General features: G+C 53.0%; 1 protein-coding gene across 1 annotated transcript in view; it reads right to left on the bottom strand.

Moving 5' to 3' along the window:
- FHIP1A (FHF complex subunit HOOK interacting protein 1A) overlaps window positions 1-20,417 on the bottom strand; it is a 432,446-nt gene that overhangs the window by 69,125 nt on the left and 342,904 nt on the right. The window contains exon 7 of the mRNA XM_077279318.1: window positions 710-877. Coding sequence (XP_077135433.1) covers window positions 710-877 — 168 coding nt within the window. The remainder of the gene's footprint in view (window positions 1-709; window positions 878-20,417) is intronic.

Genomic DNA, 20,417 nt, shown 5'->3' with positions numbered 1-20,417 from the left:
TGAAGCGGGGGTTGTCCAGTAGCGGAAATCCCCTTTATGCCCCCTCAACTTTATAGAGATGATCAACCACTTTGGCTTTCAAAACATGAAGCAGACGATCCATGTTCTCCCAATAGATGGAGATCGCACAATGTTAGTAAGACTGGGTCACACGATCGTATATATTCTCTCAGCGATAGAATGGAATCGATCATGTTAATAACATTCTCTTCAAAGTCTGCTCTGAGCTTGAGCAGTGTGTCAGCTTAGTGTGATCCAATTCTCTCGCATAAGAAAATCAGAGCACAGATGTGGAGAATATGGAGATGTTAATTTCTCCATCTTCTCCATGGTCAAGTACAGCGGAAATTGCACTTCACTCGAAGGACATCCTAGTGTAGTCTGATTTTTTACTCGCACCCATAGACTTGCATGTTTTTTTGTCATCTGATTAGCCAATCCACTTGTAGGATACTGCAATCAATATTTTCTCATGCTGATTTGGCGTGAGAAACAAAATCACATATCTGCACTGCCCCATGGAATAACATTGGGCCAAGTGCTATCCGATAAAACATCGGATAGCATTCCTTTGAGTTATACGGTTGTGTGAGCGAGCCCCAAACACTGAAAATACAATTACAATTTATTACATTTATCCACAATAGATCATATGTTACTTTACTCAAAACTTCGGCTGTTTCAAATGTAAGGAGCAGTAGTATTGTACCCGAAACGGTGTGTTGATTCGGCTGACCAGTGTGTCAAGAATCTGAACATTTTCATGCTCATAGATTAGAATAAAGCGGAGGAAAATCTTAAGTAATGTTGGTTCTGAGACACTTCGTAGGAATAGGTCCAGATATGCCGTTGTTGTCATCACCTCTTCCACAGTCACCTGGAATGAAATGCAAAAGGTAAAAATGTGTTAGAAATAAAGGTAACTTTACTTTGTTCCAAAAAAAACCCTATTTTAGAAAGGCTTGGACAGTAAGTCCAAGCCTGTGACGAGTCATCTAATATAAGAACTTGAGTAAGACAGGAGTAGGTAGATTTTAGGAGCGTGACCACAGTAGTCTCCAATAGTACAGTGACAGCTGGCTAAACTGTGAAAAGAGGTTGAATTGTGAAGTGGTCTTTGAATTGTTTTTAGCAAATTGTTAAGGGCAGGTGGGCAGAGTACATTCAAATGCCAGATAATAGGACAGAATCTGGAGTAGAGAATCAGAAGCGTTGTCACACCAAGCTGGGATAATCAGAACACGTAATCAAGGCGATAATCCTATACAATGAATGAATGGAACCTTATTAGTCACGAAACAACATCGTACTCACGTAAGTGTAAAAATAGGAGGTAAGAAAATGTATGGACCATCAAATGAAAGCAGAGAAGATCAAGAGGGCACACTTGGAAGCATAAATCATGACAAATGACAACTATTGCTGGTTCCTGCTAATGAGCAGAGGTAAGTCTTCTAGTTAAAATAATTTATTTTGTAATATTGAATATAGCAATGTTGATTAGACAAAATGATGATCCTTAAAAAGGGTGGTCCGATCTAAAATGTATTTTACTTCTAAATGCCTATCTATTTGCTATCATAATCTAAACTCTTTTCTAATGAACTTTAATGAAAAAATCCATGAATTTCCATCACTACTATAAATAAAAGCTTTATTATTTTCTACTACTTCCTCTTTGATGACGCTTCTTTTGAGAACCCCAGTGCATCCTGGGATAGTCAAGCGAATCGTCACTTGCATGTGCGACACGGGTCTCTGCTTTTCTACACGACCCATAAAAATATTGACTTATCCAGATGTGAGGATACAGGATGTAGGCTATGAGGAGCTGTACGTTACAGTATTTTTAGTATTACAGAGTTACGGCAATTATATTATGTAGCCTGAGACATTTGATCTTGTTATTTAAGCTATAGACCCAGCCGATAGTATGATTATTTACTGTCTATGTTAAAAACTAGAAGAGTACACAATTCGAGCCAATCTGCCTACAATGTTTCTGAAATGCATAAGCTTTGACACTGAACCACGGATCTTTTTAAAGGAACGTTGCCTTGTGCTGGATCTACCACCTACTGTTAATAATTATATACATCTAAGACACTTCTCATTGAGTTGTAAGTTAAATTTACTGCATATTTCTGGTAAACTTTTATAACACTGCTGGAAAATGTTTTTTTCCTCAAATTTTTAATATAGCATTTTGTGGTGGTTGTTTTGAGTTGCATGGTACAACAGACACCAGTATCTCCCTGTCTGACAAGAGATCAGAATCCTGTGTAACAGCTGAGGAGATGGCACCAAGCCATGACTCTATTTTTATGTGGTTTGTGATTAGTGTTGAGCATTCCGATACCGCAAGTATCGGGTATCGGCCGATACTTGCGGTATCGGAATTCCGATACCGGGATTCCGATACTTGCCGCGTATCGGATACCGGAATCGGAAGTTCTAAGATTCAAAAAGCAGAAATTCAGCCAATGAGATTGATTCCAAGTGTGGGCACATCCTGTTTAGCATGGAGGGCATGAAACTACTGGCAAGGCTGTGATTGGCTGGTGTAATGATGTCATGATGCAGTTTAAAAGTCGCTGGCGCCATTTTGCGATCACTCTGCTGTGAATTCAGTTAGTGACAGGACGCTGTTTGCTGACTGAGGGACAGTTTAGAGATAGCTTTTTGCTTCTTTGTGCTTTCCAAAGGCTAATTTAGCAACCGCTGTGTTCACCTACTATTCACCTTGCTTTTGCCTTGTAGCGCTGTTTTCACAGCGATCTGCAGGGTCTGTGTGTGTGTGTGTGTGAGTGCAGCCCAGTCTCCAGTCTGAGTGCAGCCACATAGGCCATCCATAGTTGGTTGTATTCAGTTCAGGGAGGGTGGTTCATTGCCTCATACTGTTCCTTTTTTTTTTTTTTTTCCCAAGTAGTGTAGTCTGCTGCTAATTTATTCAAAAAAATCCTATTAGTGTCTTTCCACCCGTCTCCAGCTAATTTGTGGAAAAACACTACATAGGATAAAGTAGAGGAGGGTTTTTGGGCCTTGCAGCGCCGTTTACGGCTGTCTGCACGGTCTCCGTGTGACTGCAGCTCGCCCTGTAATCTGTGAGCAGCTATAGCCTGGTTGTCTCCAGCTCAGGGTTTTTCACTGCGTCATACCGCCAAATCAATTTTCTTTTTTTTCAAAGTAGTGTAGTCTGCTGCTAATTTATTTTAAAAAATCCTATTAGTGTCTTTCCACCCGTCTCCAGCTAATTTGTGGAAAAACACTACATAGGATAAAGTAGAGGAGGGTTTTTGGGCCTTGCAGCGCCGTTTACGGCTGTCTGCACGGTCTCCGTGTGACTGCAGCTCGCCCTGTAATCTGTGAGCAGCTGTAGCCTGGTTGTCTCCAGCTCAGGGTTTTTCACTGCGTCATACCGCCAAATCAATTTTCTTTTTTTTCAAAGTAGTGTAGTCTGCTGCTAATTAATTTAAAAAAATCCTATTAGTGTCTTTCCACCCGTCTCCAGCTAATTTGTGGAAAAACACTACATAGGATAAAGTAGAGGAGGGTTTTTGGGCCTTGCAGCGCCGTTTACGGCTGTCTGCACGGTCTCCGTGTGACTGCAGCTCGCCCTGTAATCTGTGAGCAGCTATAGCCTGGTTGTCTCCAGCTCAGGGTTTTTCACTGCGTCATACCGCCAAATCAATTTTCTTTTTTTTCCAAATAGTGTAGTCTGCTGCTAATTTATTCAAAAAAATCCTATTAGTGTCTTTCCACCCGTCTCCAGCTAATTTGTGGAAAAACACTACATAGGATAAAGTAGAGGAGGGTTTTTGGGCCTTGTAGCGCCGTTTACGTCTGTCTGCACGGTCTCCGTGTGACTGCAGCTCTATCTGTTGTCAGCTCAGCCCCCAAAAAATAAATAAATAATAAAGTTCACCAAACACACCAGTTACACCACTTTACATTTCTGTAGGCCACATTAGCTCATATTAAAGTCTAGTCCACACTTTAGATAATTAGTGCTTCTTATACCTGTTAGGAGGAGTTGCTCAGGAATAAGCACACAAATCCGTTAGTACTTTTCTGCTTATCTTTATCAGTCAACCAAGATGAAGAAGGCAGTGAGTAAGGCACGGGGGCGTGGGAGCCGTCGCGGAGCAGGGAGGGGACGTGGGGATTCTGTGCCTGCTGCGGGCACCGGTGACTCATCAGCACCCACTTTCACCAGGCAACAGTCGTTCATGCGAAGCTTTGTGTCCGAGCGCCGTACACCGCTGCTGCGTGAAGAACAAATTGAAGCTGTTGTCGGATGGATGGCAGCTAATGCATCAACTTCCATTAGTGCCACATCCTCTCAGACACAGAGCACTGGAGAGCAGCCATCTGTCTCTTCACCACCTGCCAAATTGCCCAGGCAGACAGAGAGCCCAGGACAGGAGCCGTCTCTACTTCTGTTCTCTGAATCTCTTGGCTTGGAAACAGGGGGCCAGCCAAGCAGCATTGGAGAAATGGAAGAAGAGGCAGGGTGCAGTGATGCCCAACAGCTTTTTCTGTCTTCCTCTGAAGAGGCGGGTGGGCCAGTGGCTCCGGTCACCACATCGCAGGCCGCATCAGCTGATGATGACACTCAGGTGCCACTTACTGGTGCGTGCTCTGCTGCTGAGACTACCCAGGAGGAGCAGTTGGGGGCAGAGGGTAGTGTAGATGATGAGGTCCTCGACCCATCTTGGCGTGAGGGACAGGAAGGTGGTGGGAGCAGCTCTGAGGAAGAGATTCCCCGTACGGCCCAAAGAGGGAGAGGGAGGGGGAAGACTGCGGATCCTGCAGCCTCCGCTTTGGCACCCGTTAGGAGCATGTCTCTTCCAAAAGCCAAAAAGGGCGCTCCCAAGACTTGCAGTGCCTGGTCCTTTTTTGACACAGTTGCAGATGACATTTGCTATGTCAGATGCAACGTGTGTCATCAAAAAGTCAAAAGAGGGAAAAATGTCAGCAACCTCAATACCTCCAACATGTGGAAACATGTGCGCAACAGGCACCCGGCGGAGTTAGAAAAACACACTGAAGAGGTAGGCCAACCAACAGCGGCAGCTACCACCTCTTCAGCTCGTGTTGCCTCTTCCTCTACCTCACACGCAGCTGGTTCGGCGTCCTCCCAGGATCGCCGTGGAAGAACCTCTGCCCCTGTTGTCCAGAGACCCGCTGTAATTCCACCCGCAGCGCCACTTTCCCAGTCATCCACACACTCCCAGCCCAGTCTACAGCCATCGGTAGTACAGGCATGGGAGAAAAGGCGGCCTTTCTCGTCAAACCACCCACGAGCACAGGCTCTGACTGCAGGCATTGCCAAACTTCTGTCACTGGAAATGCTGTCATTCAGGCTGGTGGAGACTGACAGCTTCCGTGACTTGATGTCATTGGCAGTCCCACAGTACAATGTGCCCAGCCGCTTTTACTTCAGCAGGCAAGCCGTCCCTGCCCTGCAGAAGCATGTGGAGGGACACATAAAACACGCGCTACTGAACGCCGTCAGTAGCAAGGTCCACCTCACCACCGATGCGTGGACCAGTCAACATGGACAGGGGCGATACCTTTCCCTCACTGCCCATTGGGTTAATGTCGTTGAGCCGGGTACAGACCGTGCGAGTGGCGCAGGACGTGTCCTGCCCACTCCAAGGATTGCAGGAATCCATTCTGTACGCATTGACTCCTCCTCTTACACCAGTTCCTCAGAATCATCGCTGCAGGAGCCGTCACAGTCCACCTCCACATGGACCCGTGATGAACGTGTACCTGTTACGACCGACATGAGCACAGCCGTGGCCAAACGTCAACAGGCCGTCTTGAAATTAATTTTCTTGGGGAATCGTAGCCACACAGCGCAGGAGCTCTGGAATGCCATCAAGCAGGAGAGCGATGTGTGGTTTGTGCCAGCGAATCTCCAGCCAGGCATGGTAGTGTGTGATAATGGCCGAAATCTGGTGGCAGCTCTGGGCCTCGGCAACCTCACTCACATCCCATGTCTGGCACATGTGCTCAATTTGGTCGTGCAGAGCTTTTTGAGGGACTATCCGGATCTTGATGCACTGCTGCACAAGGTCCGCCTAGAGTGTGCTCACTTGCGGCGTTCCAGCACGGCAAAAGCGCGCATTGCGGCTCTGCAGCGCCGACACCGCCTGCCGGAACATCGCATCATATGTGACCTACCTACCAGGTGGAATTCCACGTTACATATGTTGGAGCGGTTGTGTGAGCAGCAGCAAGCTGTAATGGAGTACCAGCTGCTTCAGGCGCAAAAAAGTCGCAGTCAGCGCCGTACAGACTTCACAACCACAGAGTGGGCCACTATGAATGACGTCTGCCAGGTTTTGCGTCCCTTTGATTATTCCACGCGGATGGCGAGTGCAGATGATGCACTAGTCAGCATGACTGTCCCCCTTATCTGCCTGCTTGAAAAATCACTGCAAGCGCTAAGGGATGATGTTGTGGAAGAGGTGGAGGATGAGGATTCACCATTTCCATCATCTTCTGGACAGTCAGCGCCACGTGGTTCCTCACAAACGCGTAGGCAGGGGACCGTTTGTGAGGAGGATGAGGAGGAGTCAATGGAGGAGGAAGACATCCGTCCAGAGGAGGGAGTTACACAATTGTCCAGTACTCAGTGTGTACAGCGAGGGTGGGGTGATGACGAGCGGGCAGAGATCACGCCTCCAGCAGGGGACAGCGTTTCTTGGGCAGTTGGCAGTCTGCAGCACATGGTGGATTACATGCTGCAGTGCCTGAGAAACGACCGCCGCATCGCCCACATTCTCAACATGTCTGATTATTGGGTGTTCACCCTCCTCGATCCTCGCTACCGGGACAACGTAGAAAGCCTCATCACACCGTTGAACCGGGAGCGAAAAATGCGGGAGTACCAAGACACACTGGTCAATTCCATCATCTTCTCCATTCCAACTGAGAGAAGTGCTGCTAGTGCATTCCAAAGCAGCTCAGTGCGTCCAGGCCGTGGTGGAGGCTCTGCACAAAGAGGGAGCAGAAGCAGTGCCTCTGCCCAAGGCAAGACCAGTATGGCCGAACTGTGGCACAGTTTTCTGTGCCCGCCACAAAAGTCTACACCATCACAGACGGCTCCAGTCAGCAGGAGGCAACGGTTCCGTCAGATGGTGACAGACTACATGTCTTGCCCTCTTGCTGTACTCCCAGACGGCTCTTCCCCTTTCAAGTTTTGGGTCTCAAAGCTGGATACATGGCCAGAGCTAAGCCAGTATGCATTGGAGGTGCTGTCTTGCCCTGCGGCCAGTGTATTATCGGAACGTGTCTTTAGTGCTGCAGGTGGTGTACTAACTGACCGTCGCATGCGACTATCCTCCGATAACGTTGACCGGCTTACTTTCCTGAAAATGAACAAGGCCTGGATCTCGCCGGAATTTGCCACTCCTCCTCCTGATTGAATAATTAGGTCACTGTATACGTTATCCAGGTCTCCTGTTGTGTTCATCTTTCTACCACCTGAACTTAAATTCCTGGGCTCCAACACCGCCAGTTGAGGCTCAGACGTGCCGTCTGCACAGTCAAAACATACGACCCAGTGTTATTGGGTTTCAGTAACGTCAGCTGATCCCCAGCTGTGTAGCCGGCAATGTGTCATGCGACCGCCACGCTGACACAACAACTGAAATGTAAGGGAATCTGTCCCCCCCCCCCCAAGGCGTTTGTTACTGAAAGAGCCACCTTGTGCAGCAGTAATGCTGCCCAAGGAAAAGGTAGCTATTTTTGTTTAGCTCCTTGCACACGCAGAACTTAACACTTATAAAATGTGTCCACTGATACCGTAAAACGGTCCCGGAGGTGGGACTTTCCTTCGTAATGTGACGCAGCCCAGCCGTCATTCCTACCCCCCCGGCGCCGCGCACCGGCTCCTCAGCGTTGTTTTATTCCGTCCAGGAGCCTGCGCTGTTATGTTATCCCGTGGCCAGGCACACTTAGCGCTGCCCGTCTTCTGGCATCATTTGGTGTCTGGATGGCTGCGCCTGTGCGGCCGCGCTGGCAGAGAGCCCGCCTCGCAGTGTCTTCTGATTTAATCCCACTGGGGGCCTGGGATCCATGGACATGCGCAGTGCATATCTGAACCTCCACCTCTCACTCATTTCCCTATGGCTTCTTCAGACTGTTCGGTGTCAGCTGGTCCCTAACAGCATGCCACGGCCGTGACACCGCACAGTCTGAAGAAGCCATAGGGAGATGAGTGAGAGGTGGAGGTTCAGATATGCACTGCGCATGTCCATGGATCCCAGGCCCCCAGTGGGATTAAATCAGAAGACACTGCGAGGCGGGCTCTCTGCCAGCGCGGCCGCACAGGCGCAGCCATCCAGACACCAAATGATGCCAGAAGACGGGCAGCGCTAAGTGTGCCTGGCCACGGGATAACATAACAGCGCAGGCTCCTTGACGGAATAAAACAACGCTGAGGAGCCGGTGCGCGGCGCCGGGGGGGTAGGAATGACGGCTGGGCTGCGTCACATTACGAAGGAAAGTCCCACCTCCGGGACGGTTTTACGGTTGCAGGGGACACATTTTATAAGTGTTTAGTTCTGTGTTTGCAAGGAGCATGATGAAAAGAGCCACCTTTTCCTTTTGCATCTTTTGTGCTGCACAAGCTGGCTCTTTCAGCTACAAACGCCTTGGGGGGGGGGTTAAAGGTTCCCTTTCGACTTTCTCAGGCTTCGGCCTACATTGTGTTCCTCTGCTTTTCCACCTGTCCCTGGGCTCCAACACCGCCAGTTGCCGTCCAGAAGTGCTGTACGCACAGTCAACAGTCCCTCCTCTGTTATTGGGGTTCAGTAACGTCAGCTGTTCCCCAGCTGTGTGTGTGGCAATCCCTCCTACCTCCTCCTACCTCCTCCAACCTCCTCCTCCTCCACCTGTCCCTGGGCTCCAACACCGCCAGTTGCCGTCCAGAAGTGCTGTACGCACAGTCAACAGTCCCTCCTCTGTTATTGGGGTTCAGTAACGTCAGCTGTTCCCCTGCTGTGTGTGTGGCAATCCCTCCTACCTCCTCCTACCTCCTCCAACCTCCTCCTCCTCCACCCGTCCCTGGGCTCCAACACCGCCAGTTGCCGTCCAGAAGTGCTGTACGCACAGTCAACAGTCCCTCCTCTGTTATTGGGGTTCAGTAACGTCAGCTGTTCCCCTGCTGTGTGTGTGGCAATCCCTCCTACCTCCTCCAACCTCCTCCAACCTCCTCCTCCTCCACCCGTCCCTGGGCTCCAACACCGCCAGTTGCCGTCCAGAAGTGCTGTACGCACAGTCAACAGTCCCTCCTCTGTTATTGGGGTTCAGTAACGTCAGCTGTTCCCCTGCTGTGTGTGTGGCAATCCCTCCTACCTCCTCCAACCTCCTCCAACCTCCTCCTCCTCCACCCGTCCCTGGGCTCCAACACCGCCAGTTGCCGTCCAGAAGTGCTGTACGCACAGTCAACAGTCCCTCCTCTGTTATTGGGGTTCAGTAACGTCAGCTGTTCCCCTGCTGTGTGTGTGGCAATCCCTCCTACCTCCTCCAACCTCCTCCAACCTCCTCCTCCTCCACCCGTCCCTGGGCTCCAACACCGCCAGTTGCCGTCCAGAAGTGCTGTACGCACAGTCAACAGTCCCTCCTCTGTTATTGGGGTTCAGTAACGTCAGCTGTTCCCCTGCTGTGTGTGTGGCAATCCCTCCTACCTCCTCCAACCTCCTCCAACCTCCTCCTCCTCCACCCGTCCCTGGGCTCCAACACCGCCAGTTGCCGTCCAGAAGTGCTGTACGCACAGTCAACAGTCCCTCCTCTGTTATTGGGGTTCAGTAACGTCAGCTGTTCCCCTGCTGTGTGTGTGGCAATCCCTCCTACCTCCTCCAACCTCCTCCAACCTCCTCCTCCTCCACCCGTCCCTGGGCTCCAACACCGCCAGTTGCCGTCCAGAAGTGCTGTACGCACAGTCAACAGTCCCTCCTCTGTTATTGGGGTTCAGTAACGTCAGCTGTTCCCCTGCTGTGTGTGTGGCAATCCCTCCTACCTCCTCCAACCTCCTCCAACCTCCTCCTCCTCCACCCGTCCCTGGGCTCCAACACCGCCAGTTGCCGTCCAGAAGTGCTGTACGCACAGTCAACAGTCCCTCCTCTGTTATTGGGGTTCAGTAACGTCAGCTGTTCCCCTGCTGTGTGTGTGGCAATCCCTCCTACCTCCTCCAACCTCCTCCAACCTCCTCCTCCTCCACCCGTCCCTGGGCTCCAACACCGCCAGTTGCCGTCCAGAAGTGCTGTACGCACAGTCAACAGTCCCTCCTCTGTTATTGGGGTTCAGTAACGTCAGCTGTTCCCCAGCTGTGTGTGTGGCAATCCCTCCTACCTCCTCCTACCTCCTCCAACCTCCTCCTCCTCCACCCGTCCCTGGGCTCCAACACCGCCAGTTGCCGTCCAGAAGTGCTGTACGCACAGTCAACAGTCCCTCCTCTGTTATTGGGGTTCAGTAACGTCAGCTGTTCCCCTGCTGTGTGTGTGGCAATCCCTCCTACCTCCTCCTACCTCCTCCAACCTCCTCCTCCTCCACCCGTCCCTGGGCTCCAACACCGCCAGTTGCCGTCCAGAAGTGCTGTACGCACAGTCAACAGTCCCTCCTCTGTTATTGGGGTTCAGTAACGTCAGCTGTTCCCCTGCTGTGTGTGTGGCAATCCCTCCTACCTCCTCCAACCTCCTCCAACCTCCTCCTCCTCCACCCGTCCCTGGGCTCCAACACCGCCAGTTGCCGTCCAGAAGTGCTGTACGCACAGTCAACAGTCCCTCCTCTGTTATTGGGGTTCAGTAACGTCAGCTGTTCCCCTGCTGTGTGTGTGGCAATCCCTCCTACCTCCTCCAACCTCCTCCAACCTCCTCCTCCTCCACCCGTCCCTGGGCTCCAACACCGCCAGTTGCCGTCCAGAAGTGCTGTACGCACAGTCAACAGTCCCTCCTCTGTTATTGGGGTTCAGTAACGTCAGCTGTTCCCCTGCTGTGTGTGTGGCAATCCCTCCTACCTCCTCCAACCTCCTCCAACCTCCTCCTCCTCCACCCGTCCCTGGGCTCCAACACCGCCAGTTGCCGTCCAGAAGTGCTGTACGCACAGTCAACAGTCCCTCCTCTGTTATTGGGGTTCAGTAACGTCAGCTGTTCCCCTGCTGTGTGTGTGGCAATCCCTCCTACCTCCTCCAACCTCCTCCTCCTCCACCTGTCCCTGGGCTCCAACACCGCCAGTTGCCGTCCAGAAGTGCTGTACGCACAGTCAACAGTCCCTCCTCTGTTATTGGGGTTCAGTAACGTCAGCTGTTCCCCTGCTGTGTATACGGCAACGTGTACTGCGACCGCCACGCAGGCACAACAAGTTAAATGTAAGGGAACCTGACCCCCCCCCCCCCCAGGCGTTTGTTACTGAAGGAGCCACCTTGTGCAGCAGTAATGATGCAAAGGGAAAAAGTGCCTCTTTTCGTGATGCTCCTTGCACATGCTGAACCAAACACTTATGAAATGTGTCCCCACACAGCGTTAAACCGTCCGGTAGGTGGAACTTTCCTTTGTCGTGTGACGCAGCACAGCCATCATTTTTACCCCCTTGGCGCCGTGCGCCCCCTCCTCAGCGTTGTTTGAATCTGTCCCGGTGCCTGCGCTGTTAGGTTAGCCCTTGGCCATGCACACATGTTGCGCTGCCCGTCTTCTGACCTCATTTGGTGTCAGGCTGGCTGCGCCTGTGCGGGTGCGCTGGCCGAGATCCCGCCTCGCAGTGTCGTCTAATGTAATCCCACCGCGGGCCTGTGATCCGTGCCCGTGCGCAGTGCATATCCTCTCCTCTCACTCCCCTCCCTACGGCTTCTTCAGACTGTGCGATGTCAGCTGGTCCCTAATAGCATGCCACGGCCGTGACACCGCACAGTCTGAAAAAGCCGTAGGGAGGGGAGTGAGAGGAGAGGATATGCACTGCGCACGGGCACGGATCACAGGCCCGCGGTGGGATTACATTAGACGACACTGCGAGGCGGGATCTCGGCCAGCGCACCCGCACAGGCGCAGCCAGCCTGACACCAAATGAGGTCAGAAGACGGGCAGCGCAACATGTGTGCATGGCCATGGGCTAACCTAACAGCGCAGGCTCCGGGACAGATTCAAACAACGCTGAGGAGGGGGCGAACGGCGACAAGGGGGTAAAAATGATGGCTGTGCTGCGTCACACGACAAAGGAAAGTTCCACCTACCGGACGGTTTAACGCTGTGTGGGGACACATTTCATAAATGTTAGGTTCCGCATGTACAAGGACCATAATTAAAAGAGCTAAGTTTACCTTTTCCAGCATTAGTGCTGTACACAATGGCTCTTTCAGCTACAAACGCCTGGGGGGGGGGGGTTTAAAGGTTTCCTTTCAACTTGCTCGAGTGCAGGCTTTGGCCTACACTCCGCTCCCCCTGCTCCTCCTGCTGACCCTGGGCTCTAACACCGCCAGTTTTTGCCCAGATGTGCTAGCTGCACAGAGAAAAACACCAGCCAATGTGTCAGTGGGGTCCAGCACCGCCAGCTGTTCCCCTGCTGTGTAGCCGGCAACGTGTCCTGCGACCGCCACGCAGACACAAGAACTGAAATTGAAGGGAACCTGTCCCCCCTCCCCCAGGTGTTTCTATGTTTTACAGCTACCTTGAACAGCAGTAATGCTGCATGTGTTCAAGGTGGCTCAGAAACTTATTCTCCTTGCCCATGTTGAAGTGAACACGTCTAAAATGTGTCCTCTGTGACCATTAAAACGTCCCTCAGGTGTGATTTGACTTTGTATTGACACACGCAACAAGCTCCTTGGTAACGCTGCCCGTCTTCTGGCATCATTGTTTGGCTGGCTGCGCTTCTGCGGCCGCCCTGACCCACACAACAGCCCTCGTTGTCTTATTTAATGGGACTGCGAGGGTGTGATTGATGGGCAGGATCAGTGCATCAGTTCGCCTGTCCCTCCTCTCCTTCCGCCTTCTTCGGACTGTGCGGCTTCATGGCCGTGGCATGCGATAAGGGATCAGATGACGCCGCACAGTCTGAAGCGGGTGTAAGGACCCGAGTGTGAGAGGCGAACATATGTGCTGCGCCAGGCCCTGAATCCCAGCCCCGCAGTGTTTTAACAATGTTAAGACACTGCGGGGCTGGGATTCATGGGCATCGCGAACCGCACCGGCCGACATTACATGATGCCAGAAGATGGGCAGCGCTAACGGCGCTAGGCCAGGGGATAACACGACAGCGCAGACTCCTGTACAGCAAATAACAACGCTCGGGAGGCTGCACCCAGCACCAAGGTGGGATTCTTGACACCTGTGCTGCGTCTCATTACAAAGGGAACTCTCGCCTCCATTACACAGTTTGACTGTATAAAGGGCTAAATGTTATACGTGTTCCATTCAGCGTGTGCAAGGAGAAAAATTACAAGAGCAACCTTTGACTTGCGCAGCACTGCTGCTGCATAAGCTGTGGCTCTTCTACTTTGTAACCCCTGAGGGGGGGTTAAAGGTGACTTTTGAAATCGGTTCAATTAGGCTTCGGCCTACACTCTGCTCCACCTGCAGAGCCCGGGCTCCAACAACGCTAGTTGCTGTCCGGAAGTGCTGGCTGCACAGAGCCAAACACCTCGCCAATGTGTCAGTGGGGTCCAGCACCGCCAGCTGTTCCCCTGCTGTGTAGCCGGCAACGTGTCCTGCAAAAGCCACGCAGACACAACACACCCAAAGCTGCCGCCTGTGCAGGCTTCGGCCTACACTCCCCTCCCCCTGCTCCTCCTCCTCCTGCTCCTCCTCCTGCTGTCCCTGGGCTCTAACACACCGCCAGTTTTTGCCCAGATGTGCTAGCTGCACAGAGAAAAACACCAGCCAATGTGTCAGTGGGGTCCAGCACCGCCAGCTGTTCCCCTGCTGTGCAGCCGGCAACGTGTCCTGCAAAAGCCACGCAGACACAAGAACTGAAATTGAAGGGAACCTGTCCCCCCTCCCCCAGGCGTTTTTACGTTATCCAGCCACCTTGTACAGCGGTAATGCTGCATGTGTGCAAGGTGGCTCAGAAACGTATTCTCCTCGCACATGTGGAACTGAAAACACGTCTGCAATGTGTCCTCTGTGTGACCATTTAACCGTCCCGGTGGTGTGACTTTCCTTTGTAATGACACGCTGCAACCCCCTTGGTAGCGCTGCCCGTCTTCTGGCATCATTGTTTGGCTGCCTGCGCCTCTGCGGCCGCCCTGACCCACACAACGCCCCTCGGTGTCTTATTTATTGGGACTGCGAGGGTGTGATTGATGGGCAGGATCAGTGCATCAGTTCGCCTGTCCCTCCTCTCCTTCCGCCTTCTTCGGACTGTGCGGCTTCATGGCCGTGGCATGCGATAAGGGATCAGATGACGCCGCACAGTCTGAAGCGGGTGTAAGGACCCGAGTGTGAGAGGCGAACATATGTGCTGCGCCAGGCCCTGAATCCCAGCCCCGCAGTGTTTTAACAATGTTAAGACACTGCGGGGCTGGGATTCATGGGCATCGCGAACCGCACCGGCCGACATTACATGATGCCAGAAGATGGGCAGCGCTAACGGCGCTAGGCCAGGGGATAACACGACAGCGCAGACTCCTGTACAGCAAATAACAACGCTCGGGAGGCTGCACCCAGCACCAAGGTGGGATTCTTGACACCTGTGCTGCGTCTCATTACAAAGGGAACTCTCGCCTCCATTACACAGTTTGACTGTATAAAGGGCTAAATGTTATACGTGTTCCATTCAGCGTGTGCAAGGAGAAAAATTACAAGAGCAACCTTTGACTTGCGCAGCACTGCTGCTGCATAAGCTGTGGCTCTTCTACTTTGTAACCCCTGAGGGGGGGTTAAAGGTGACTTTTGAAATCGGTTCAATTAGGCTTCGGCCTACACTCTGCTCCACCTGCAGAGCCCGGGCTCCAACAACGCTAGTTGCTGTCCGGAAGTGCTGGCTGCACAGAGCCAAACACCTCGCCAATGTGTCAGTGGGGTCCAGCACCGCCAGCTGTTCCCCTGCTGTGTAGCCGGCAACGTGTCCTGCAAAAGCCACGCAGACACAACACACCCAAAGCTGCCGCCTGTGCAGGCTTCGGCCTACACTCCCCTCCCCCTGCTCCTCCTCCTCCTGCTCCTCCTCCTGCTGTCCCTGGGCTCTAACACACCGCCAGTTTTTGCCCAGATGTGCTAGCTGCACAGAGAAAAACACCAGCCAATGTGTCAGTGGGGTCCAGCACCGCCAGCTGTTCCCCTGCTGTGCAGCCGGCAACGTGTCCTGCAAAAGCCACGCAGACACAAGAACTGAAATTGAAGGGAACCTGTCCCCCCTCCCCCAGGCGTTTTTACGTTATCCAGCCACCTTGTACAGCGGTAATGCTGCATGTGTGCAAGGTGGCTCAGAAACGTATTCTCCTCGCACATGTGGAACTGAAAACACGTCTGCAATGTGTCCTCTGTGTGACCATTTAACCGTCCCGGTGGTGTGACTTTCCTTTGTAATGACACGCTGCAACCCCCTTGGTAGCGCTGCCCGTCTTCTGGCATCATTGTTTGGCTGCCTGCGCCTCTGCGGCCGCCCTGACCCACACAACGCCCCTCGGTGTCTTATTTATTGGGACTGCGAGGGTGTGATTGATGGGCAGGATCAGTGCATCAGTTCGCCTGTCCCTCCTCTCCTTCCGCCTTCTTCGGACTGTGCGGCTTCATGGCCGTGGCATGCGATAAGGGATCAGATGACGCCGCACAGTCTGAAGCGGGTGTAAGGACCCGAGTGTGAGAGGCGAACATATGTGCTGCGCCAGGCCCTGAATCCCAGCCCCGCAGTGTTTTAACAATGTTAAGACACTGCGGGGCTGGGATTCATGGGCATCGCGAACCGCACCGGCCGACATTACATGATGCCAGAAGATGGGCAGCGCTAACGGCGCTAGGCCAGGGGATAACACGACAGCGCAGACTCCTGTACAGCAAATAACAACGCTCGGGAGGCTGCACCCAGCACCAAGGTGGGATTCTTGACACCTGTGCTGCGTCTCATTACAAAGGGAACTCTCGCCTCCATTACACAGTTTGACTGTATAAAGGGCTAAATGTTATACGTGTTCCATTCAGCGTGTGCAAGGAGAAAAATTACAAGAGCAACCTTTGACTTGCGCAGCACTGCTGCTGCATAAGCTGTGGCTCTTCTACTTTGTAACCCCTGAGGGGGGGTTAAAGGTGACTTTTGAAATCGGTTCAATTAGGCTTCGGCCTACACTCTGCTCCACCTGCAGAGCCCGGGCTCCAACAACGCTAGTTGCTGTCCGGAAGTGCTGGCTGCACAGAGCCAAACACCTCGCCAATGTGTCAGTGGGGTCCAGCACCGCCAGCTGTTCCCCTGCTGTGTAGCCGGCAACGTGTCCTGCAAAAGCCACGCAGACACAACACACCCAAAGCTGCCGCCTGTGCAGGCTTCGGCCTACACTCCCCTCCCCCTGCTCCTCCTCCTCCTGCTCCTCCTCCTGCTGTCCCTGGGCTCTAACACACCGCCAGTTTTTGCCCAGATGTGCTAGCTGCACAGAGAAAAACACCAGCCAATGTGTCAGTGGGGTCCAGCACCGCCAGCTGTTCCCCTGCTGTGCAGCCGGCAACGTGTCCTGCAAAAGCCACGCAGACACAAGAACTGAAATTGAAGGGAACCTGTCCCCCCTCCCCCAGGCGTTTTTACGTTATCCAGCCACCTTGTACAGCGGTAATGCTGCATGTGTGCAAGGTGGCTCAGAAACGTATTCTCCTCGCACATGTGGAACTGAAAACACGTCTGCAATGTGTCCTCTGTGTGACCATTTAACCGTCCCGGTGGTGTGACTTTCCTTTGTAATGACACGCTGCAACCCCCTTGGTAGCGCTGCCCGTCTTCTGGCATCATTGTTTGGCTGCCTGCGCCTCTGCGGCCGCCCTGACCCACACAACGCCCCTCGGTGTCTTATTTATTGGGACTGCGAGGGTGTGATTGATGGGCAGGATCAGTGCATCAGTTCGCCTGTCCCTCCTCTCCTTCCGCCTTCTTCGGACTGTGCGGCTTCATGGCCGTGGCATGCGATAAGGGATCAGATGACGCCGCACAGTCTGAAGCGGGTGTAAGGACCCGAGTGTGAGAGGCGAACATATGTGCTGCGCCAGGCCCTGAATCCCAGCCCCGCAGTGTTTTAACAATGTTAAGACACTGCGGGGCTGGGATTCATGGGCATCGCGAACCGCACCGGCCGACATTACATGATGCCAGAAGATGGGCAGCGCTAACGGCGCTAGGCCAGGGGATAACACGACAGCGCAGACTCCTGTACAGCAAATAACAACGCTCGGGAGGCTGCACCCAGCACCAAGGTGGGATTCTTGACACCTGTGCTGCGTCTCATTACAAAGGGAACTCTCGCCTCCATTACACAGTTTGACTGTATAAAGGGCTAAATGTTATACGTGTTCCATTCAGCGTGTGCAAGGAGAAAAATTACAAGAGCAACCTTTGACTTGCGCAGCACTGCTGCTGCATAAGCTGTGGCTCTTCTACTTTGTAACCCCTGAGGGGGGGTTAAAGGTGACTTTTGAAATCGGTTCAATTAGGCTTCGGCCTACACTCTGCTCCACCTGCAGAGCCCGGGCTCCAACAACGCTAGTTGCTGTCCGGAAGTGCTGGCTGCACAGAGCCAAACACCTCGCCAATGTGTCAGTGGGGTCCAGCACCGCCAGCTGTTCCCCTGCTGTGTAGCCGGCAACGTGTCCTGCAAAAGCCACGCAGACACAACACACCCAAAGCTGCCGCCTGTGCAGGCTTCGGCCTACACTCCCCTCCCCCTGCTCCTCCTCCTCCTGCTCCTCCTCCTGCTGTCCCTGGGCTCTAACACACCGCCAGTTTTTGCCCAGATGTGCTAGCTGCACAGAGAAAAACACCAGCCAATGTGTCAGTGGGGTCCAGCACCGCCAGCTGTTCCCCTGCTGTGCAGCCGGCAACGTGTCCTGCAAAAGCCACGCAGACACAAGAACTGAAATTGAAGGGAACCTGTCCCCCCTCCCCCAGGCGTTTTTACGTTATCCAGCCACCTTGTACAGCGGTAATGCTGCATGTGTGCAAGGTGGCTCAGAAACGTATTCTCCTCGCACATGTGGAACTGAAAACACGTCTGCAATGTGTCCTCTGTGTGACCATTTAACCGTCCCGGTGGTGTGACTTTCCTTTGTAATGACACGCTGCAACCCCCTTGGTAGCGCTGCCCGTCTTCTGGCATCATTGTTTGGCTGCCTGCGCCTCTGCGGCCGCCCTGACCCACACAACGCCCCTCGGTGTCTTATTTATTGGGACTGCGAGGGTGTGATTGATGGGCAGGATCAGTGCATCAGTTCGCCTGTCCCTCCTCTCCTTCCGCCTTCTTCGGACTGTGCGGCTTCATGGCCGTGGCATGCGATAAGGGATCAGATGACGCCGCACAGTCTGAAGCGGGTGTAAGGACCCGAGTGTGAGAGGCGAACATATGTGCTGCGCCAGGCCCTGAATCCCAGCCCCGCAGTGTTTTAACAATGTTAAGACACTGCGGGGCTGGGATTCATGGGCATCGCGAACCGCACCGGCCGACATTACATGATGCCAGAAGATGGGCAGCGCTAACGGCGCTAGGCCAGGGGATAACACGACAGCGCAGACTCCTGTACAGCAAATAACAACGCTCGGGAGGCTGCACCCAGCACCAAGGTGGGATTCTTGACACCTGTGCTGCGTCTCATTACAAAGGGAACTCTCGCCTCCATTACACAGTTTGACTGTATAAAGGGCTAAATGTTATACGTGTTCCATTCAGCGTGTGCAAGGAGAAAAATTACAAGAGCAACCTTTGACTTGCGCAGCACTGCTGCTGCATAAGCTGTGGCTCTTCTACTTTGTAACCCCTGAGGGGGGGTTAAAGGTGACTTTTGAAATCGGTTCAATTAGGCTTCGGCCTTCACTCTGCTCCACCTGCAGAGCCCGGGCTCCAACAACGCTAGTTGCTGTCCGGAAGTGCTGGCTGCACAGAGCCAAACACCTCGCCAATGTGTCAGTGGGGTCCAGCACCGCCAGCTGTTCCCCTGCTGTGTAGCCGGCAACGTGTCCTGCAAAAGCCACGCAGACACAACACACCCAAAGCTGCCGCCTGTGCAGGCTTCGGCCTACACTCCCCTCCCCCTGCTCCTCCTCCTCCTGCTCCTCCTCCTGCTGTCCCTGGGCTCTAACACACCGCCAGTTTTTGCCCAGATGTGCTAGCTGCACAGAGAAAAACACCAGCCAATGTGTCAGTGGGGTCCAGCACCGCCAGCTGTTCCCCTGCTGTGCAGCCGGCAACGTGTCCTGCAAAAGCCACGCAGACACAAGAACTGAAATTGAAGGGAACCTGTCCCCCCTCCCCCAGGCGTTTTTACGTTATCCAGCCACCTTGTACAGCGGTAATGCTGCATGTGTGCAAGGTGGCTCAGAAACGTATTCTCCTCGCACATGTGGAACTGAAAACACGTCTGCAATGTGTCCTCTGTGTGACCATTTAACCGTCCCGGTGGTGTGACTTTCCTTTGTAATGACACGCTGCAACCCCCTTGGTAGCGCTGCCCGTCTTCTGGCATCATTGTTTGGCTGCCTGCGCCTCTGCGGCCGCCCTGACCCACACAACGCCCCTCGGTGTCTTATTTATTGGGACTGCGAGGGTGTGTTTGATGGGCAGGAGCAGTGCATCACTTCGCCTGTCCCTCATCTCCTTCCGCCTTCTTCGGACTGTGCGGCTTCATGGCCGTGGCATGCGATAAGGGATCAGCTGACGCCACATAGTCTGAAGCAGGTGTAAGAACCCAAGCGAGAGGCGAACATATGTACTGCGCCAGGCCATGAATCCCAGCCCCGCAGTGTTTAAACTATGTCAATACACTGCGGGGCTGGGATTCATGGGCATCGCGAACCGCACCGGCCAACATTAAATGAGGTCAGAAGATGGGCAGCGCTAACAGCGCTAGGCCAGGGGATAACACGACAGCGCAGACTCCTGTACAGCAAATAACAACGCTCAGGAGGCTGCACCCAGCACCAAGGTGGGATTCTTGACATCTGTGCTGCGTCTCATTACAAAGGGAACTCGCGCCTCCAACACAGTTTGACTGTATAAAGGGCTAAATGTTATACGTGTTTCATTCAGCGTGTGCAAGGAGCGAAATTAAAAGAGCAACCTTTGACTTGTGCAGCACTACTGCTGCATAAGCTGTGGCTCTTCTACTTTCTAACCCCTGAGGGGGGGTTAAAGGTTACCTTTGAAATTGGTTCAAGTAGGCTTCGGCCTACACTCTGCTCCCCCTGCAGAGCCCGGGCTACAACACCGCTCGTTGCTGTCCGGA

This window comes from Ranitomeya variabilis, chromosome 1 (genome assembly GCF_051348905.1).
Source record: "Ranitomeya variabilis isolate aRanVar5 chromosome 1, aRanVar5.hap1, whole genome shotgun sequence".
In the NCBI taxonomy this organism is placed as follows: Eukaryota; Metazoa; Chordata; class Amphibia; order Anura; family Dendrobatidae; genus Ranitomeya; species Ranitomeya variabilis.
This window is presented reverse-complemented; position numbering and strand designations above follow the sequence as displayed.